The sequence below is a fragment of the Phlebotomus papatasi genome, chromosome 1 (genome assembly GCF_024763615.1).
Source record: "Phlebotomus papatasi isolate M1 chromosome 1, Ppap_2.1, whole genome shotgun sequence".
NCBI classification, from domain to species: Eukaryota; Metazoa; Arthropoda; class Insecta; order Diptera; family Psychodidae; genus Phlebotomus; species Phlebotomus papatasi.
The window spans coordinates 26597840-26618632 of record NC_077222.1 but is presented as its reverse complement, the minus strand read 5'-3'; the positions used below and the strand labels follow the sequence as shown (position 1 = coordinate 26618632).

General features: G+C 37.8%; 3 protein-coding genes across 3 annotated transcripts in view; 2 read left to right on the top strand and 1 right to left on the bottom strand.

Moving 5' to 3' along the window:
• Positions 1-606: 606 nt before the first annotated feature.
• LOC129799815 (uncharacterized) lies at positions 607-5132 on the bottom strand. Its single transcript, XM_055844042.1, has one exon. The coding sequence runs from the start codon at positions 5056-5058 to the stop codon at positions 607-609; it is 4452 nt and encodes a 1483-aa protein (XP_055700017.1). The 5' UTR covers positions 5059-5132.
• Positions 5133-6917: 1785 nt separating this feature from the next.
• On the top strand, positions 6918-8450 carry LOC129798342 (28S ribosomal protein S5, mitochondrial). The gene is made up of 2 exons (XM_055841450.1): positions 6918-7115; positions 7211-8450. Exons 1-2 carry the CDS (start codon positions 6983-6985, stop codon positions 8368-8370), a joined length of 1293 nt encoding a protein of 430 aa, XP_055697425.1. The 5' UTR covers positions 6918-6982; the 3' UTR covers positions 8371-8450.
• A 112-nt stretch (positions 8451-8562) lies between these two features.
• LOC129798331 (autophagy-related protein 2 homolog A) overlaps positions 8563-20793 on the top strand; it is a 42626-nt gene continuing 30395 nt past the window's right edge. Inside the window, exon 1 of the mRNA XM_055841438.1 lies at positions 8563-9094. Within this exon, the coding sequence (XP_055697413.1) occupies positions 8927-9094 (168 nt within the window). The 5' untranslated portion in view covers positions 8563-8926. The remainder of the gene's footprint in view (positions 9095-20793) is intronic.

Genomic DNA, 20793 nt, shown 5'->3' with positions numbered 1-20793 from the left:
GACCCCTCATATCTCCGGTTCTGTTTTAACCACAGCGCGCATACGCACCATTTTGGAAACGTCCTAGACTGGACTACAACATACTAAAATTTGATTAACTTGCACAATGCCGTTTTTGAGAAAAGTGACTTTGAATTTCGATGAATTTTGACGCTATCACAGCGCCACCTGTGGTGACTTTTTGAACTTCCATCTGAAAGTGCTCATCGAGACGAAACCAAAAAGGTAAAATTTAGGTCGCTATGTTAATTAGAACCGGAGATAGAGGCCGGTCAATGTTCGAACTTTGACCCCTTATAGCTCGGGTCAGGGGTTTTAGATTGACATAAGTGATTGTGGAATTGGAAGTGATTTATTGATTCAAAATTTCGGGTTTATATACAAATAATTTTGCTAACTAATCCATTTTCATTGTGGGAAAATTATTTTAAAAAAGTGCTTGATGAGCAAAGAGAAGAGAAAAACAAATGGCTCAAGTAGCCGCGCGCGTCATAGAGGAAAGCCCGTGCGGTGTCAATTGTCATTGCACCGCAAGGGGCTAATAAATTCGTCGTTGCACCGCAAGGGGCTAATAAATTCTCTTCTCTTTGCTCACTAGCATATTGTTCATGTATGAACATCCTGGCCGGGGGCAGTATGAGCTGGTTGAGAAATCCGCAGCTTTCCAAACTTCTCGGCCAGTGTTTCCTTTGGTTTGTGGCACTTGCTCCAGAGCCTTTTCCACTGCTTCCGGGATATCCAACAAAGTAGACCAATGATGAGCAAGACGGATCCACTGCTCACTGCTGGATGGGTTATAATTTCTCCGTATGTTGGTGGTTCGGGCACTTCCACATTTTTGGCTTGGTGGAATAAGTTCTGCCCATTGATGATTGGCTTCGGGTCAATTATAGCGATCTTTCTGAGTCCGGAAGACTCTACGACTGCAAACTCTAAAGGCTTAATGTATGTAGCAGAAGCCTTCATATGGTGTTCTATCGTTGAATGAAGGGTTTGCCTCTTGGTTTTGATAACGCAGCCTTCTTTAATCCGGAGAATTCCAGCATTCTTCAGCAGCTTCTCTTCTCGATGCCCCATACAGATGACTGCAACGGACGTTGGTTGTGAAGCAATGAACAACCACGTGTTTTCCATTGCTAACCTCTTCCACAACGTCCCCTCTAAGCGAACGGCTATCATCTCACATTTGGTTTTTGGGTGTCGATGATATATTTCGTCGATTACGCAGTTAGGGTTCTGATCCATGTTGTGCAAGAGACTTAGTGTACAGTAGTATTCCCCGGAACCGATAGGAGAACACTGATTGTGTCCATCCTCTAATGTGAAGTAAATCTGTTTGTTGAAATCGATTCCCATTGTGTCTGCTTCTATTTCTGACACGATGAATGTGCCGTTTTCCACTGCTATGGGAATTGGTGTTATGTGAATGAGATGAAACTCATCCTTTTCGAGAATGGGGTATTTCCCGAAGATGACAAGTTCACTGTCCCGAAAGATGTAGTCACTTGGCTCTCGTTGCCTTCGGGGTATATCAAAGTCTGGACCGATGTGCCTCAATGTCCTTTGAATAGTGTCTTGGAGGGTTCTTCCCGTGACGAGGCTATGTAAATCTAGCTTCCCATCTTTCGCGAGTTGAATGTTGGTCAGTTTCCTGTCGAGTTCCTCGTAACAGTCAGCAGCATTGATGTAGGTGGTTAAAATGTCAATGCGCACTCGGTTGTGGTCTATTCCAACATACCAGTTGGCCATTTCACCTATGGCCTCGTTGATCTGCATGATTTTTTCATCAAATTTCCGAAGTTTGTTTTCTATTATGGTGTTGGACAGATCCACCTTTGTACTCAGCATCAATGATTGTTGCTTGATCAGCTTCTGTGTGTCTTCCTGTCTCTCCTTGAGTTGATCAATGCTTGCATATACTTGATCATTAACCCCAAAGAGATATGTCACTGCTTGGCCAAGTAATCCACGTTTTTTGCGTACACCTTGTTTTTCTGATATACGGTTGATTTCCTCAAGTAAATAATCCCTCTTATGTTGGAGGTGATTGATGTTATGTGTGCAAGTAGTATCAGCGTCCGACACGGCTTCGCTTGCTGTTTTGCAGGCCAATGACATCTTGTCCCAGATTGCGTTGATTAGTTCCTGATCTCTTTGAGATTCAGCTGTTGTATATGTGATTTCCACTTGAAGATTCCCACGTTGTAGACGTGCAATCCCCATCTTCTCAATGTAAAGTCCCGGTTCTGGAATAAAAACTTCGATGTTGGGTTTGTCAGGGTTGTTAGACGTAGCTAAAATAGTGCTGAACAGCATGAAGATCATGAGTACAGCATGAAGTATTGATGTTGTCCATCTGCAAGGAGCAACTTTTGTAATTTTCTTTAGGTTAGAAACCATTGAAGATGTCTTCTTTCTCCTGAGCCTCTTTGACATTTTGATATTGGCTGGAGCATCTGTCGAGTTGGCCTTTTCAGTTTCAGATCCTGAAGGTAAATCCTTGTTACGAGTGGAAAGATCGGAATCTTGATCATGGACGTTCGTAGAAAATTGGCAGAGCTTATGGACTGGTCGATCCTTCTTATATCCTCTGAACTTCCCGGTCGCCACTTGGATTATTCCATCTGGATCCGAGTGTGATTTTACATCAATTTTAGAGAATCCCCCAAAGTGGGGTCTTGCGGGGGGGCGGAACTCTAAGGCATTTCTATCAGTAGTGGCCCGTTGTTCTGCAGTCACAGCAGTTGCCTTCTTGGGTGTGTCGTCATTTATATCCCAAGGTTGGTCTAGTGGTTGATCCCATTTGATAACAGAGATCATGCTTATTACTCGTGGAGAGTCTGGTGTGGTCGATGTTTTCCCAATCAAGGTCCACCCAAGTTTGGTATTTTGCATAGTGAGCTGTCCGTCTTTGACTTTCCTCAAGTCATTCTCCACGATATATGTGTACACGTCAGCCCCTAAAAGTAGATCAATTGGGCCGGGCGTCATGTAAGTCGGATCAGCAAGAATTTTGTTGTCGTGATTATCTTCGCTTTGTAGTTGTATTGCCTTTTCTGGCAAAGAATTGGTGATTTTCGGTAGCACGAAGGCGGAAATCTCCATCGCAAAAGATGACGGAAATCTTGGACCCATGATAAGCTGGACTTTGTAACGGGATGAGCCAGCTGTTGTTTTTCCTATTCCAGAGATTGTAGTGTTGATTCGGTTCTTCCTAAGTTGAAGACTCTGAGCGGCATCTTCGGTGATGAAACTTGCTTGTGATCCAGGATCCACAAGAGCTCTCAGTAACTCCGTCCGCCCAGATGTTGATTTCACTTTCACGAGCGCTGTCGCTAACATGACAGTGTGTTCCTTGCGGATTGCAAGGGATTTGACCTCTTCGTCATTTGATGTGTCTGTGTCGGAAGCAGTTTCGTTTGTATTATTGGACTGCTCATTCTCCTCTGCCTCCTTCTTAAAGTGGAGAAGAGTGTGGTGTGGTTTTTGGCATTCGTAGCATGTTTTCTTGCTGAAGCATTTCTCGGTACGTTTATGCATGAGGCAATTTAAGCAGAGACTTAGCTTATCCGCCGTTTTCTTCCGGTTGAATGTGCTGAGGGCCTTGAATTTGTCACATTTAGTTATTGAATGTTGTTCTTTGCACATACCACACGACTGAACTGTGGAGTGGAAGGTTTTCTTGTTGGTTGAACTTGTAGCTGCCTCTGGCTTAGCTGATTTCTTGCCCTTGTTGAAATTCAACAGATTATGGTGGCGTTTCATCAAGAACTCCAATAATACCTTTAATGTTGGCATTATTTTTGCGGAATCCAAACTTTCATCAAAGAGACGCTGTGTTTCGTTGTCCAGCTTCTTCATGGCGATGTGCACTATTATAGCGTCCCATTCATTGGTTTTGTAGCCCATGTTAGCTAGTCCAGTCAGACATTCCCGAATGGCACCATGAAGAGATGAAAGGTCCTCTGCTACGCGATGCTCCAACTTTTTATGGTCGACGACGATGTCCAAGTAAGAAGTAATAATGCGTCGGGGATTCTTGTAGCGTTCCTCCAGTATTTCTAGAGCGGCGATGTAGTTCGTGTCGCTAAGCCGAAGTGTTGAAACCAAGGTTGCAGCCTCCCCCTCCAAGTAAGAGAGAAGATATTGAAATTTGGTCACGTTCCCCAGATTATAGTTGTCGTGTATGACGCTTTTGAAGACATCATAAAACTTATACCAATCCTTATAAATTCCGTTAAACTTTGGAATTTGAACTGGTGGGAGTTTTGGCAAATGGGTTTTTTGCCAAGCCGGGAGATGGCCTTGTTGTCCACCATATTGCCCGTAAGGTGGCAGATATTGCCCTGGATTGTAGATTGATGTGACTGGCTGTACACCATATGAAGCCCAAGATGGCCAGGTATTGAAGTTTCCCAAAAATGGAGGGTTGTTCGGAAAATTGTTCACCCCTGTTGTTGTAGAAGATGGATTCCAAGTTGGCGTAGTTGTATTGAGCGGATGCTCAGTCGTGGTGATGGGTTGATTCCATCTGGAAATAGTAGTAGTAACTGCGTTGTTGCTGGTTGTCGCAACCTTGTCGTATTGACGTGGAATTGTCCCAGTGTACACGGCCTGTGTAACTACTGGTGTTGTTGTTGTTGGGATGAAGATGACGTCAGATGAAGATTCAGACGTCACTGTCACACTTTCCGTAGTACTGGAAAGTTTCGATGGTCGAAGTAACCCCGCATCTGTTGGTGGAGTATCGTCCGACTCTGAGTTAGAGTCTTTCTCAAACTCAGGGCAGTTTTTGATTTTTTGCATAAAATCCTCGTAAACCGTTTTGGTTTCTTGGTATAAATTATGCAGGATATAAGGATGACTTCCCGGGAGCTGAGATGTGAGAGTCGCATTGTTGGTCACGAACTGCCTCCAATATGAGTTGAGCTCCTTAACCTTGTTTTCAAGGTAAGGCGCTTTCCATTTGCTAGGGCCATCCTTCTTGAAGTTCGTCCGCAGCCTTTCGATGGTCTTGGCGATGCTCTCCTGCTCCTTTAGAATGGTGCTGGTTTCCATTGCTGTTTGGATTTAAAGTATTTCTTCAAACCAAAAGCTTGATGTCTCGATGGGACCACGATGATTGTGGAATTGGAAGTGATTTATTGATTCAAAATTTCGGGTTTATATACAAATAATTTTGCTAACTAATCCATTTTCATTGTGGGAAAATTATTTTAAAAAAGTGCTTGATGAGCAAAGAGAAGAGAAAAACAAATGGCTCAAGTAGCCGCGCGCGTCATAGAGGAAAGCCCGTGCGGTGTCAATTGTCATTGCACCGCAAGGGGCTAATAAATTCGTCGTTGCACCGCAAGGGGCTAATAAATTCTCTTCTCTTTGCTCACTAGCATATTGTTCATGTATGAACAATAAGGTTTTTTTTGTTTGATAGGTATAATCAACGGCTACAACATACTAAATTTTCAGCCCGATGCACAATGGAATTTTTGAGTTATTTAACTTTTAAGATTTAAAAATTTTCTTTTTAAAAAAAGCGCCCCTAGCGGTGGTTTTATGAACTTGCGATGTTAGAAGGAGAAGTGGCATTTCATGAGAGCTTTCCAAAAAGCCCTCACTTTTTAAATTCTGACAATTAGAACCGGAGTTATGGCCATTTTAAGAAATTTTTTTTGGACCCTTATAGCTCGGGTCAGGGGGGTCGGGGGACCTTAAGTTTGGTATTGATGGAAAGCTCTAAGGCCCAGCTATAACATACTAAAATTTGAGTCCGCTGAATGCCATAGGGGCGGAGCTATTGAGAAAACAAAAAAAAGGGGGGTCTTCAAAATGGCGGAAGGAGGGGTGGGGGGTGGGGGGTCTATGCACCAAGTTGCAATTTTCACCCGATATATAACCTTTGCCGAAAACCGCAAGTCGATATCTTTTTTAGTTTAGGAGCTATTAAGCTCCAAAGAGCGGCCGGCCGGCCGGCCGGCCGGGAACGTAACTTAGCCACATATATATTCGTGATCAGGAAGTGGCGAAACACATTTTGGCCAAATTTGAGGTCGATCGGACGACATGAAATTTTGTTAGGATTATAGTAGGTGAGATTGTTAAGAATCTCACCTAATACCACATAATTTTCAAGTTGAAGCACAACTACTTACCTTTCCAACGGATGCCCATTTATTAAATTCCGTACACTAGAACCGGCGGAATAATTGATAATATGAGACAAAACAGCAAAAACAAAAAAAAATAATTAAAGAAAATAGTGACGTATAGAAGAAAAACCAAGAACAGATTCTTGATCAGGGCTCAAGCCAACCGGCTTGAGCCATCGGCTCAAGCCGATCGTAGATCGCCCAAGAACGCCTTCCCCGCAATGTATATACTTCTTCCATTCCTTCTTGCATTCTTTTGGACGTGGATCAGTTGCTTTATGATGAATTGCTGAACTGAAAATCGTCGGTTGCCTCAGCAACTGTGCTAACTGCATTTGCTTTGTGTCAGCATTCGTTGTAAGCAACGCATCGCTACGCGGCCTTTGCAATCAATGCAGGCACAAAGCAGATGCAGTTAGCACAGTTGCTGAGGCAACCGACGAAATTTTGTCTCCTGAAAAGCTGTCTAAAGGAAGTTACGACAAATGCTGATTTAACTGACGAAATGAATATTTCGGTGCGAAATCTCCAGTCCGGATAAACCCCATCGGCAACACCTGCAGGACCTGCAGCAATGTTCTCCTCAACATAGCCCCAGTCCACAAGTGGACCAAAATGAATAACTTCTAGTTGGAATTTTTTCGTTATTCGCATTCATCAGAAAATTTTCTTTCAATTTGCGATAAAATCCGTTAGAAAAGGAAAGTGATGATTTGAAAATTCCCTCTCTTTTCAAGAGCTTCCAATAATAGCCACTGGCGCTGCAGTTGAGATCCCGCCATCAGCGCCTCTGTCAGAATTCCGGGGTAATATTCTCAGAAGAGTGCATCAGAAAAATGAATATTTTGGTGCGAAATATCAAGAAATTACGGATAAACACTATCGGCAACACCTGCAGCAATGTCCTCCTGCAACACAGCCCCAGTCCACAAGTGGACATCGCCAGGACGACAAGTTTCTTCGTGAAATGTAAGTTCAATTGCTTCCTAACCTCACATTGTTGTCTCTTGTTTATTTTTCCTGGACAATCTCTGAATTTTCTGGTTTTTGGGGATGTTTTTCAGTGCCAGCAGAGCAGCTATGGAAGGGTGTGACCTCCGTGAGTAATGCAGGAATGAAGCGTGGTCGTGGCCGAGGGGCAGCAAAGAAGAAGGGAAGGGATCTCAATCGTGGTCAGGTGATTGGCGTTGGTAAGATTAACATGGTCTGGCCGGGACTCAATGCTCCTGTTGCGAGGGGAAGGGAACTTGTGAAGCGTGAGGAGCTGCCTGAGGACAAAGAACGCGAGGCTAACTTGATAAAATTGAGGGATTCTATGGGTTTCCGGAGAATGGGAAGGCTGAGTCCCATCGATCGGGGTTGGTCTGGGAACAAAATGCCAGGACGGAGTATCGGAGCTCCGGATCCAATTGGTGATCAGACATTTGAGGGCTTTGACACGAGAGTCCTGGAGCTAAAGACAGTTTTTATCATGAAGGGAAATGTGGGCAGGAAGAGGCGATTGTCAGTGATGGCAGTTACGGGGAATGGGAATGGTATTGCTGGATTCTCCGTGGCCAAGGCCATTGATACCAAAACTGCCATGCGGAAGGTGAAAAATCGTGCTGGACAGAAGCTAATCCATGTGGACATCTGCAATGGACACACAGTCTTCCACGATATCTTCTGCCAATTCGGAGCCACGAAGATCTTCATCAAGCGGAAGCCTGAGGGGTATGGGCTGGTTTGTCAGCGAGCCATCAAGACCATCTGCCAGGTGATTGGAATCAAGGATTTGTACGCAAAGATTGAGGGTTCCAGAAATCTTCAGCACATCGTTAAGGCTTTTTTCATTGGGCTCCTCAAGCAGAAGACACATCAACAGCTCGCTGAGGAAAAGGGGCTGCATGTAGTGGAGTTCCGGAAGGATCAAGGAAACTTCCCCACGGTTGTAGCTTCTCCGACAAAATGTCGAACAGAAGATGAGATTCCTAGCAATGAAATTCTCGATTTCACTCAATACGGTCTCGATGGGAAAATTGTGCTGAAGAAGAAGAAGTATCCACCCTTCTACGTGGGCACCTATGGACACAATAAATACCTGAGGAAGCAAGAAAACGTCCGGGGACATTTTGAAACCATCATTGACATGAAAGTGCATCATGGAGAGATTAGGAGCTTCCTCACGGACAAGCATCCGGAATGTAAGCCCTATGTGAGGCCAAAAAAGCAGGCTGAGGAGTAAAGCAGTTGATCTAGTGACCATTTATAGCTCAAAACAGTTGAAATTTTCAATAAAAAGCTTTAAAAAATGGAGATTTATTTCCGGAAGCTTCGCATTTAAATGCCCGCCGATCAGCTGTTCGCATGGCAGCTGATTGGTCCAAAATTCCTACCAGATGGCGCTGCTTGCCCCAAAAGGCATCGGTTTTCAGCCGATTTCCACCCGAAGCTCCGTCGAACATGGACGTTTGTTTTGACAAAACAAAGGAAGAAAAGTGCAGAAAAGTGTGTGAAGAAAGAGCAAAATGTTGGGCAGAAAATTCCCCTAAAAAAGACCATTTTGCTGCCTAAATTGATGTGTAGGTGTTTGGTGGTGTTACGCAATAGCATTTTGTGCAGTGATAGACAGTGGATAGTTAGTGCGTATGCATGAAAAGTTAATGTGAATTTTTGGTGTTCACGGAGAGACTGCGGAAGACAAGAGCTTGGCACGGGAGAGCGAGAGAGAAGCTGAACGGAGCAGGGAAGGGGCTCAAAACCACAAGAGACTCAAGAGGGGCGACACAGCTGGTGACACGATGCCCTGGTACGCGCTCTTCTCCGACGTGATCAAGAAGAAGGTGTGCAGGTATCTGCTTCAGCGATATCTGGGGCAGTTCCTGCAGGAAAAACTCTCCCTTGAGCAGCTCAATGTGGATCTATACAATGGCAAGGGCACAGTCTACGATGTCGCCCTCTATTCTGAGGTAAGTGTGCAAATCTCCTATGGAAAATCCCAGAGAAAATTCATTCCCCAAAAGTTTATGCCAGTTTAAATTGCGACTCTCGCGGAATGGGATGCCCACAAGAGTGTGAGAGAGAGATGGGGCATGAGGTGAAAATCTCCCAATTGCGTAGTGGGAAAATGTCCCAGACTGCCTCTCCCAAAAGTCCCGTGCACTTTTCCGCAGTGTCCGGGAAAGTGCGCGTGTTCTTTCGGCTGGGGCGCGACAGCATTGGATTTATGCTAATGTCTGAGCACATCGCTTAAGTCTTCCGGATAGAAACACTGAGAGAAAAATTAACAAATATAGTGCGAGAATGTGGAGATTACGCACTCCAATGTATAATTACGCAGGTTTTTCTCTACAGTTTTTCTACGCGATATAATAATTTGGAAAAATTACTCAGAATTCGAGTTTTTTTTACACCTTTCGTCAGTTAAATCAACATTTATCGTAAATTCATTTTTGCGATTTTGAGATATATACATATTTGGAATCAGCGTAATTTTGTTTATTAAACTCACTTGAGGAAAAGGATCTTTTGTAAGCCCAATAAAAATTATTTTAAACAAAAATTATCGTAAGTGTCCTTAATGAAGAAAAATTTATCAGAATTTGTCGTAACTTCCATTGTTGGTGAAGTTACGACAAATTTCCATACAAAATTTTCAGTAATCAGCATTTGCCGTAACTTATTTTGCTTCTTTGCGTGGCTTCTAATTTTCAGCAAAAATGTAATATATTTCTCAATAAAACGTTCACAAACTCTTCCAAATATCCAAAGACTGTGCGAATAATGCAACATTAAATCATTTTAATTCAATATTTGTGAGGAAAAAGTGAGAAAAAATCCTTGCCCATCTGTCATTAATTCAAAACAAAACAAGCGACGTGGCGCACAAAATTTATTCAATAAAAGTTACAAAATTCCTCATTCCAAAAAAAGTTACTAAATTCCTCATTCTTCTACTTCAAAGATTTAGAGAACCAGACTATTTAGAGAACCAAAATCTTGATAAACAGAAACAACTATAATTCTAAAATAGAGGAAGCCTTTCAGGCTTCGCACACACTTCACGTTCAAACTCTTCATATTTTTCCCGTATTTCTTTAATGAATCTGACCTAACTTTTTATGAAAATGTGTGACTCAATAGTAGCTATTAATTTATATAGCCACAGGTCAAATTCATTAAAGAAATATAAGAAAAATATGAAGCGTTCAAAGCCAGAGTGTGTACGAAGTCTCAGAGCTTTCCCCTATTTGCAGAATGAATTGGATTATTAGGTGAGATTCTTAACAAAATCTAACCTACTATAATCCTAACAAAATTTCATGTCGTCCGATCGACCTCAAACTTGGCCAAAATGTGTTTCAGCACTTCCTGATCACGAATATATATGTGGCTATTTTACGTTCCCGGCCGGCCGGCCGGCCGCTCTTTGGAGCTTAATAGCTCCTAAACTAAAAAAGATATCGACTTGCGGTTTTCGGCAAAGGTTATATATCGGGTGAAAATTGCAACTTGGTGCATAGACCCCCCACCCCCCACCCCTCTTTCCGCCATTTTGAAGACCCCCCTTTTTTTGTTTTCTCAATAGCTCCGCCCCTATGGCATTCAGCGGACTCAAATTTTAGTATGTTATAGCTGGGCCTTAGAGCTTTCCATCAATACTAAACTTAAGGTCCCCCGACCCCCCTGACCCGAGCTATAAGGGTCCAAAAAAAATTTCTTAAAATGGCCATAACTCCGGTTCTAATTGTCAGAATTTAAAAAGTGAGGGCTTTTTGGAAAGCTCTCGTGAAATGCCACTTCCCCTTCTAACATCGCAAGTTCATAAAACCACCGCTAGGGGCGCTTTTTTTTAAAAAGAAAATTTTTAAATCTTAAAAGTTAAATAACTCAAAAATTCCATTGTGCATCGGGCTGAAAATTTAGTATGTTGTAGCCGTTGATTATACCTATCAAACAAAAAAAACCTTAAGTCGATCCATAACCCCTGACCCGAGCTATAAGGGGTCAAAGTTCGAACATTGACCGGCCTCTATCTCCGGTTCTAATTAACATAGCGACCTAAATTTTACCTTTTTGGTTTCGTCTCGATGAGCACTTTCAGATGGAAGTTCAAAAAGTCACCACAGGTGGCGCTGTGATAGCGTCAAAATTCATCGAAATTCAAAGTCACTTTTCTCAAAAACGGCATTGTGCAAGTTAATGAAATTTTAGTATGTTGTAGTCCAGTCTAGGACGTTTCCAAAATGGTGCGTATGCGCGCTGTGGTTAAAACAGAACCGGAGATATGAGGGGTCAAAGTTCACAAAATTCAAAAAATCATATCTCCGGTTCTATGTGACCGATTTTGATGAGTGAGGGCTTAAACGAAAGATCTCACCAAATGCTACAACTTTCTAGAATATTTGAACTTCGTGGGACCAACATCAGGGGCGCCACAGTCGAAAAACCAATTTCAATATCACATAACCTCAATTATCTCGACTGTCGCTAAACCGATTTTGATGATTACTTCGACACAATTGTAGAACACATTTGTCTCTACATTTCGTCCACACATCATTTTCCGCTCAGACTACGCTATCACTCCGATTTTGCCGTTTAAGTGTGAAAAAAATGATTTTTCCCATAAAAACGCTTTGAAATCACTCAGATGCCAATTTGACTGCCTCTACTCCACCAAGACACTTAAAATAGGGTTTTAAATGGAAAGTCCCACAAAAGACAACAATTCTTTGAAATAGTTGAAGCTCAACAAATGACTACTTGGGGCACTCTGGATGAAAAAACGAGTTAAGAAACAAAAAACCTCGCTTATCTTGGCTTCTGAGTAATCGATGAGATCATGTTCTATGGCAAAATTATAGAGAACATTCTGGTCTACATTTCATCCATATATCACTTTTCTATCAGTTCATCCAAATCCTTGATATTTTGGTTTAAATACAAAATTTGTATAATTTCACGAATTTGATTCAAGATAACTGAATGGCGTCTCCCAACTTCAGCTCTAAATCGAATTTGCATGCACTCCGAGTTAGCTCACGTTAAGAATCTCACCTACATAAGCCGGTTAGGATTATCTGTCCCTTTTTCTATTGCTAAATGATTTTTTACTGCTTGCACTATTCGAACTCTAAAAGAGATTGTTTTTGGAATTAATAAATTGTCTTACTTTCGAAACACTTCTACAACAGTGCTAGGGCTCATACATTCATTTTCTAATAAGGTTTTTCATATTTTCGTGTACACTTTGTGATTATTTGGAATCTATATTCACGTAGAAAAACCCAATAAATGTTAATTTTTTTTCCCTCCTGCGACCCCAAAGGCCATTCAAATGCCCATTACTGATTTCCATTGCAAAAGGTGACATTTTATTCCAATTTGGTAATTTACGTCAATTTTTTGGTTTTTGACTTGTGTCCAACCCTTGAATCTACAGTAGACTCTCGCTCAATCGGGCGAAAACAATTTTTTTTGCCAATTTTCACGTTTGATTTTGATGAAAATTTACTCAAATTCGCTGTAATTTCCCTTATTTTATCGTCATTCTTTATAATTAAGTGCTTTTTGTGCAATTTACAATGACTTTGACGCCCAAATCTCTCGATAATTTGGATGACATTTTGCCCCAAATGCCCGATTGAGAAAGAGTCTACTGTATTGTGTCTGAATCTTTTTTAATCTAGGGCAATTGTATCAAATTTCGGCATAGTTGCGCCATTTTCGACGCATGAAAGTGCTAAAGTCTTAAATTTAAAATGAATATTTTTGATACAAATTGATTTTTTGTTACTTCTTTTTAAGGAGTGTTGCTTTTGGAAGCTTGTAGACAGTTTATCGTCTTTGTTTTCTCTAAAATCATTCTTAATACATTTCAAAATGAATAAAAATATAAACATAGCTTTGGGTAATATTTCGGTCATTTTGATTCTCGTAGTTCCTTACCCTTCCGAAATTCTTCTAAAAGTTTTACACATCATCTCGTTGAAACGAGATTTTTTTGCATTGTATAATCTCTAGGAGAGTCTGCAAAGACTAATAATTCTTGGAAATTTCAGGAACAAAAGAACAGATCGAAATTGCAAGTTGGTCGAAATTTAATATACTTACCCTATGCATTATTATATTTTGGCGAAGAAGGAAAAATGAATAATATTAGAAATATGTCCGACAAATACTTTTTTTTATAGCGTTTACATGTCTTGATTGCCCTATATTATGTAAAAAATCTTAAGAATTTCGTACATTTTACATATGGAATTTTTTAGAGGTTAGAATCTTAAAAAGTTTTTGCTAATTTTTCTCTGAAAATTTGGGATTCTATAAATATTTCGGTATATTTTTCAACAAATTTGCAGTGTCGGGGCTAATGTTATCACTTCTTTTTTATAGTTTTTGTTTTGGAAATTAATTTGATATAATAAACGTAATAAACAGACAAAAATCAGCCAAAATTTCATCTGCATTGCCCTTCAAATTATTATTTTGTCCATAACAAGAATCATGATTTTTTTTGTCAAAATTCATGACATTTACAAATTTTCGTGATTTTCGGGATGAAGATTTTCTAAATTGAATGAGAGGTTAAAGAATCCTCTAATTTCGCAAAATGCATTTTTAATTGAGTGGAAATTTGCTTAAAAAGTTAGTAATTTTTACAATACTTTAACATTAATTCTCTACGCGTAATTTATTGTCATCAATCACGCACAAAATAACGTCACATTCTTCACGTGTTGAGCTCAAAATGTATTTTTGAGAGAGAGAGAAAGAAGCAACTAATTTTGCCTCTCACTCACACTCATGTCCATTTTGCGTTCCCGCGAATAATCGCGAAATTGAGAGTGTTTTTTCCTCATTTATTTTTTTTTCTCAACATGCTCTCGAGACGTAGAAAAAAGCTTAGAGTTCAATGTCTCAAAGTTACTGAATTTCCTTTTTTGTGCTCCACGACGACGTGTCCTCCATTTAGAGCTTTTTAATATCATTATATTATTATTTTATTATGGTATTTTTGTCTAGGAAAAATTGTTGGGAGAAAAAGTTATTTGCGAAGGAGACAAATTAGGTCACATTGTTGATGATAAAACCATATATAATGAATATTTTCTTATCAGGAAAAGGAGAGAGAGAAAAAAAGAGCTGTCGATGTGGAAAAAGAGTTAGGAGATTGTTTTGGGATTTTGTCACTGAATCACGATGAAAGATTTGCTTTTGCGTCTTTTTGCAAAAGTGCTAAATAACACATTCATACAGACACATTGTCAATGTTAATTTCTTTTTTTTCCCCAAATGATAAATATTGTGAAATTATTAATTTATTTTGTAGATTTTGCAATAGATCAAGGAATTGTGTGATGATAATAAGTTAGAAAATTTATGTGGAGGAGTATAAAGTAAAGTTGATATTAGAAAAGAGGCCAACAGACAGCTATAGAATCGATATTTCTTTGTCTCATTTCAAGAACTATATTTTATTTCTATTTATCTTTTATGAAGTAGCAAAAATAAAAAAAAGGTATCACAAGAAGCAATAAAAAGAGAGTCTCACCAGAGTCTTCCTCTCCAGCGTCTTTATGCTTGGAGGGACTTTTGCTTGTGTTCGTGTCTCACCAGCTGACCATTTAAAATCATATGTTTTTTGTTTTGTCGTGTCTCCTTCTCTTTGTGACTTTTATTTACCAAGATTATCGTACCTTCCATTCGCAAATGTTTCATCACGTTTCCCAATGAGAATTTTAATTAATACGAGTATTTTTTTTTATCTTTTAAAACACCTTTTAGTCAGTACGATGCAGAATATTAATAATTTTTCTCGATTCACTCCAAATTTATGTCACACTTTAAAGTGCTTCTTATGCCCCAGACTTTATGCTCGTGTCGATGGTGAATTCCATCCGTTTACCATTAAAAGAAAAAAAACACAACTGATCACTATCAGCGGAAAAGTATTTTCAGGGAATTTTTATATTGTTACCAATATTCATAATTTATTTCTCGTTGTTTTTTGCATGGTGGCTTCACAAAGAAATAACAACAGTTTTAAGAAGTAATTTTAGGTAATTTTTTTTTAAAATGAATTTTTAGAGCCTTTCATTGGAAAATTGAGAAATTCAAATTTATTTGAGATAAATTGACACTTAAGACACCTTGGATGAATTTGAGATATTTATTTGTTTAACAATGTTTTTATTTTATTTGCAAATTACGCATTGCTATTCATAAAGTGTTGTTGTTTCAGAGATATTATTATACGGTGTAAAAGTAATGACTGTCTCATTCAAATTTAACAAAAAAAAAGAAGTGGCAAAGCATCTTAGCTTCGCAGAATTCTCGGTCAGCAATAGAGTAATCTGAAATCGGACCTAAATTGAAATTTGAAAATTGAAAACGTGGGGCAAAATGTAACAAAATATCCATAGAAAATTTTCTACTCTACAATTTTGTTATAGTAAATTTTACTTTTGGGTAAAATTGTGGATTGGGAATCACTTGTTCTGATTGTCGCTCTCTGTGCACAGAGAAATGTGCTATAAAGAGTCATTTTCTAAAAGTTTATTTTATTGAACTTCCCAGAAGTGATAGAACAAGTATTGCCAGACTGGGGTAATTTGTGACATTTTAATTATTCATTTTATCAGGCTCCTTCGTATATATATAAATAAAAAAAAATTGCAATTGATACATTTTGATTGAAAATTTATTCCAATTACTTATTAACTTTGTCGAAGATCATAATTTCTCTTTTATATTATATGTATTAATGAGAAAGGTGATTTGAAATTTATTCCTCAAAAGCTTTTTTTCACAGGAAAAGTATACATTGATTAAAAAGAAAAACAATTAAACCTCAAACACTTAAATTTGTACAGAGAAATCATCAATCAGAGCAAATGGCACTGAAATCATCCAGTCTTTTCTCAGTGGAGATAGGAAAAAATCCTGCCTCCACCCAGAATCGAACTGGAGACCTCTCGTTAACTAGACGAGTGCTCTACCAACTGATTGACGATTTCTCTGTACATAAATAAATAAAATAAAATAGATATCAAATAAATAAATTGAAATTGAAATTGAAATTGAATTGAAATAAATACAATTAACATTGAATTAAAGTTCGTAAAAATTCTCACAATAAACCAAATTCAAATTTAAATTTGACAAAGTTAAATTGAATTTGCTGTGATATTTAAAGAGGTTTCTACACACTGGGAGTAATTTTTGTAAAAAAAAATTTTTCTTAAAAAAAAATCCCTTATCACTGTAGGCTGCTGAAACGTCATGTTTTTTTAAGGCAATTTTTTGACGAAAATTCCTTCCAATGTATACAGCCCGTAAAAGAAGAAGAAGCAAATAGGTTTGAGAAAGAAAGAGTTGCGAATTTCGACTTCACGAAATTTTCCTTATGTATCGTTAGCCATATGGGGCTTAACTTCTTTATTTTTTTATGAGGCAATAATTTTTAGGTTAATTTTAATTTACTTATATGATCCATTAGACCCCCAGTCTGAAACCCTCATTAGTGTAAATTTTTGCCACCTTTTACTCATATTAAAAAGGTACAAAGTTACTGGCATATGTTTCTTTAAAAAAAAAAAAAACCAAAAACAATCAACAGATTCGTTTTCAGTTCCTCCAATTTTTTTTTTCGAATCAATGAATATAAGTTATCAATTAAGGTAGTTGGACCTTATTTGATCCTGTGAAATGTTCTCTATAGTGTCTCTTGGAATGTTGTGTGCACAATTTTTCACAATGAAACGTGCTTTCTCGTACACTTATTACTTAAACAACATATTTGTCTTATCTGAGCGAAGAACAAAAATTACTTTCTAACCATCAAGAAATTTATACACTCTCAAATGATCCTCGGTAATCCTTTTAGTTCTACTAGTGAAGGAAAATAAAATAATAAAAAAAGGTTCTTGTTAAATCCTTGGTTATTTTGAGAAGATTTATGAGGGTTATAAAGTACAATTTTGAACTCTCGGGTCTCTCTTATCTTGAAAGACATTAATGTTGGAATTTTTCGGCGTTATATTTTTCTTCAGGGTCTCTTGAAGTTTTTAAGCTGGATAACTCATTAGAAAACTATCAGTTACGCTTACGATTTTGAGTGTTTTGCGAAATTTTCTTCATTTCTTCACATTTGTCCTTACTGGTTCACAATCAATTTAGGCCGATGCATAGGTCACATCAAACATTTCCCACAATTGTGCAGGACAAGCAGGATGTTATACAAATAATTTTCAAAAATTAGTTTAGATCAATTTCCAAGTCTATTTTTTTTAAATATAAAATCATTCAATGTGCGAGTTGAATAGATAACATAGGTAGCCAGTAATAAATTTAGTCTGTCTCTACACTTGTGAATTTGATTTTTGATGCGGAACACATTGTTTTGAAAGAAAAATTTCGCCAATATGAAGCTTGGGATCGTTCGGACCGTGTAAAGCATGGGCACTTTCTCATATCTCTTATCGTTTCTTTTCTTACTTCGGCTAGATAGACAGTGTGACATAATTTATCGGATATCGTTATTTTCATAAAATTACTATAGATGCAAGTGACTTTGAACCTCTGCTTTTCATAAACTTTTAATTCTTATACTTAGGGATGCGGTCTTAATCTATCCGATCAGTAAATACTAGCCTTAAGTGCTAAAATAAAAAGGGGTGGCAAAGTATGGTGAGAATTTGAAAAAAAATGGATTGTGGAAACAGCTCACTTGTGGAGTTCGAGTAGTTAAAAAAGCTTACGAAAAGCAGAATCCAAAGTCACCTGTGTCTACGGTATATTAAAATTTGACTTACAACGGTAGTGGTATTGAAGGATTATATTACTCCCTTTTTCAAGTAAGAACTATAAAATTGTTCTTAAAAATAACCTTTTTTATTTTGAAATAATGTTAAAAAATATATCGGGAATAAAAGTAATTTGTTAAATCATACGATTTTTCGAAATGCCGATACCAAGTGGAGTACTAAATTTCCATATTGTAGCTTTTCTCGTTAAGTCTTCTAACCGGTAATAAATATTTATATAAAAATATTATAAGGATGAGGGGATCCGTGGTATAATCGGTAAGAGCGTTCGGCTCTTGGGCGGTGTGACCCCTGACCCTGACTCGATTGTCACAGTTGTGAGTTCGACTTTCGCCCGGTGCAAATGATTGAAGTGTCTGAATGGACATTTTTCACGAAACATTGTAAACCGAATATAATGCATTTGTAAACTGAACAATGTACAAAATGGCTATAATGGACCGGTAAATCGAAATGAATAAATAATAATAATATTATAAAAATGAACTTACTACTAATAGAATAATTTGGAATCAACCTTGATTTTTTACTGCTCGAATTCTTCAGAGAGATGATATGAATGATGTGGCACTGTTTGTCAGTCTATCGTAAACTCTATAGAGCCCAAACGATAAGAAATAGCGACTTGGAACCTTCAGGGGACCCCCATAAGTCGACCCAAGGACCATTAACATACCACTCATTTTTTCAACACCCCTCCCCTGTCCCTCAAAAACCATGTTTTTTGGGATTGTTCGAAAACGGGTCGTGCGATTTTTTCACTTTTGGATAGGTATGTGTTAAAGATTACTCAGGCAGACATTTTGTCCTCATACGAATATACCGTTGAACAAGGGCGTACCCAGGATTTCAGTTAGGGGGGGGGGCTAAGTCTCAAATTTTGTTGGCGGGGGGGGGGTACATAATTTTTATTTTGAAAAAAAAAACATAAAAAATAAAATGAGATAAAAAGTATCTATATATATATATATATATATATACAAACTGGTTTTACTTTTCACGAGAGATTAGCCTATGCCCAATTTGTAGGTATTGGTTAAGAAACGATCATCAGTGTTCCTCGGACTAGTGCATTGTCTCCCATGTTATTGGCCAAACAGAAAATTAATTTTTAGAAATAATTCGCAACTTTTTACCAAATAACTACAGCAAGGATGCATTCCATTAGTTCAACTACCCGAGAAACATCTGATAAAGCACCTTCCGATCCGTATAACACAGTGCATTTTTACTATTACACCTATCTTTATTCATTTCTCGACGACTCATTAGCTAACAGCAAATATTTGGTTTTTGGATTTCAGATGAACTTATTTCAAGAAATCTTGTCCATCGAAAAGTAATTTTTTTCAAAATGGTCTACGAATTCCGAAAATCAGATCCCTACAGCAGAATTTTTAAAGGAAAATTTCAGAAAATATACTTTAAATGTTGTGCTTTTATATGCCTAAGGGCTTGAATTAAATAAACTTTCTATTATGTTGTAAAAATATTAGAGAAAAATATGCTTTTTTTAGTCAGTTTGACCTACGTAACCCCTTAATGGGTTACATGGATCATGCAGCCTAATAACAGCATGTTTTCTTTCATTTTTGTCAACGTATAATAAAAGTATTTTAATTAAAGCCCTTAAGTATGTATAAATACAACAATTGAACTGCATTTTTTTTAAATTTTTATTTAACCGATTTAACCTTTACTTCTTGGAACTTGGCACCTAATTTTTGGAAACGTCTTTTTGAGAAAAACTTTTCGGAAGTCACGATAACTCAGAGTGGATTAATCTAACGTCAAAAAAAAACATTTCTTATTAGACTATGAGTTAAACTAACTTGAACCATGGATTTTTTGTTGCTTTGATAACAATTTATTTGGCAAGACGAAACAAAAATACGCCGAAAATAATATTTATGTATTAAATTTTCCTAAAAACCCAATTTAATCTTTCTTTCAAAAGTCCTCAAGTTCAAGAACGGGTTTAACTCATCTGCTAACAGGAAAAAAACGGTTTTTAAGGTCAAATGACTCTACTCTATGTAATCGTTACTAACGAAAAGTATGTTTTTTCAATAAACGTTTCCGACAATCAGATCCTAACGGTCGAATTTTTATTTATTTTTTTTTTGTAAAAAATAGTTTACATGTTATGATTTTATATGCCTATAGAGGAGCTTGAATTAAATAAATTTTTTATTATGTTGAGAAAAAAGTTAGAAAATGTGCTATTTTCAGTCTTTTTGACCTGCATATAGAGACCCTCAACACATCAAAGTTCAAAGTCAATATACGACCTCAGCTTTAATTACATATTCTTAAATTTCACGTCTGACTGCTCCTTTATGGCTTTAAATAAACTTTCGGAGTCCTTGGTGATTTTTTTAAACATATCCCCCGAGGAAATTAGAGGTCCATCACTTCGAGTTTTTAAGATGTCTTAAGGCCTCTACACATTGGGAGTAATTTTCAAAAAAAAAAAATGCTTTTTAGAAGGAAATTTTCTGCACTTCTCTAGGTGGAAACGTCAAAATTCTGTCAAAAATACAATTTTTAACGAAAACAGTTCCCAATGTGTATAGGCCATTAAGAAGAAGATTATTAAAAATAATCGGTAGAATCATTTTAAGAAACTTGCTTTCTTCTTATATGGTGAACCGTTACTGCCAAAATATACGACTTTTCTAAAACTTATTCTAACCTAACACTATATTTTTACTTTCTCTGTGGATTTTTAGGCGTTCGTTATAAATTCTTAAATATCCTTTAAATATGTGAAAAAGATTACGTGACAACTTCCTTCTTTTCGAAAAATATATTACTGAATAAATTTGTTACCGAAA

Bases quoted from the DNA above. Each gene is read 5' to 3' on its own strand.
- LOC129799815 (XM_055844042.1), bottom strand. From the start codon at position 5,058: ATGGAAACCAGCACCATTCTAAAGGAGCAGGAGAGCATCGCCAAGACC.
- LOC129798342 (XM_055841450.1), top strand. From the start codon at position 6,983: ATGAATATTTTGGTGCGAAATATCAAGAAATTACGGATAAACACTATC. The intron at 7,116-7,210 runs GTAAGTTCAATT...GATGTTTTTCAG, and splicing joins GACAAGTTTCTTCGTGAAAT to TGCCAGCAGAGCAGCTATGG.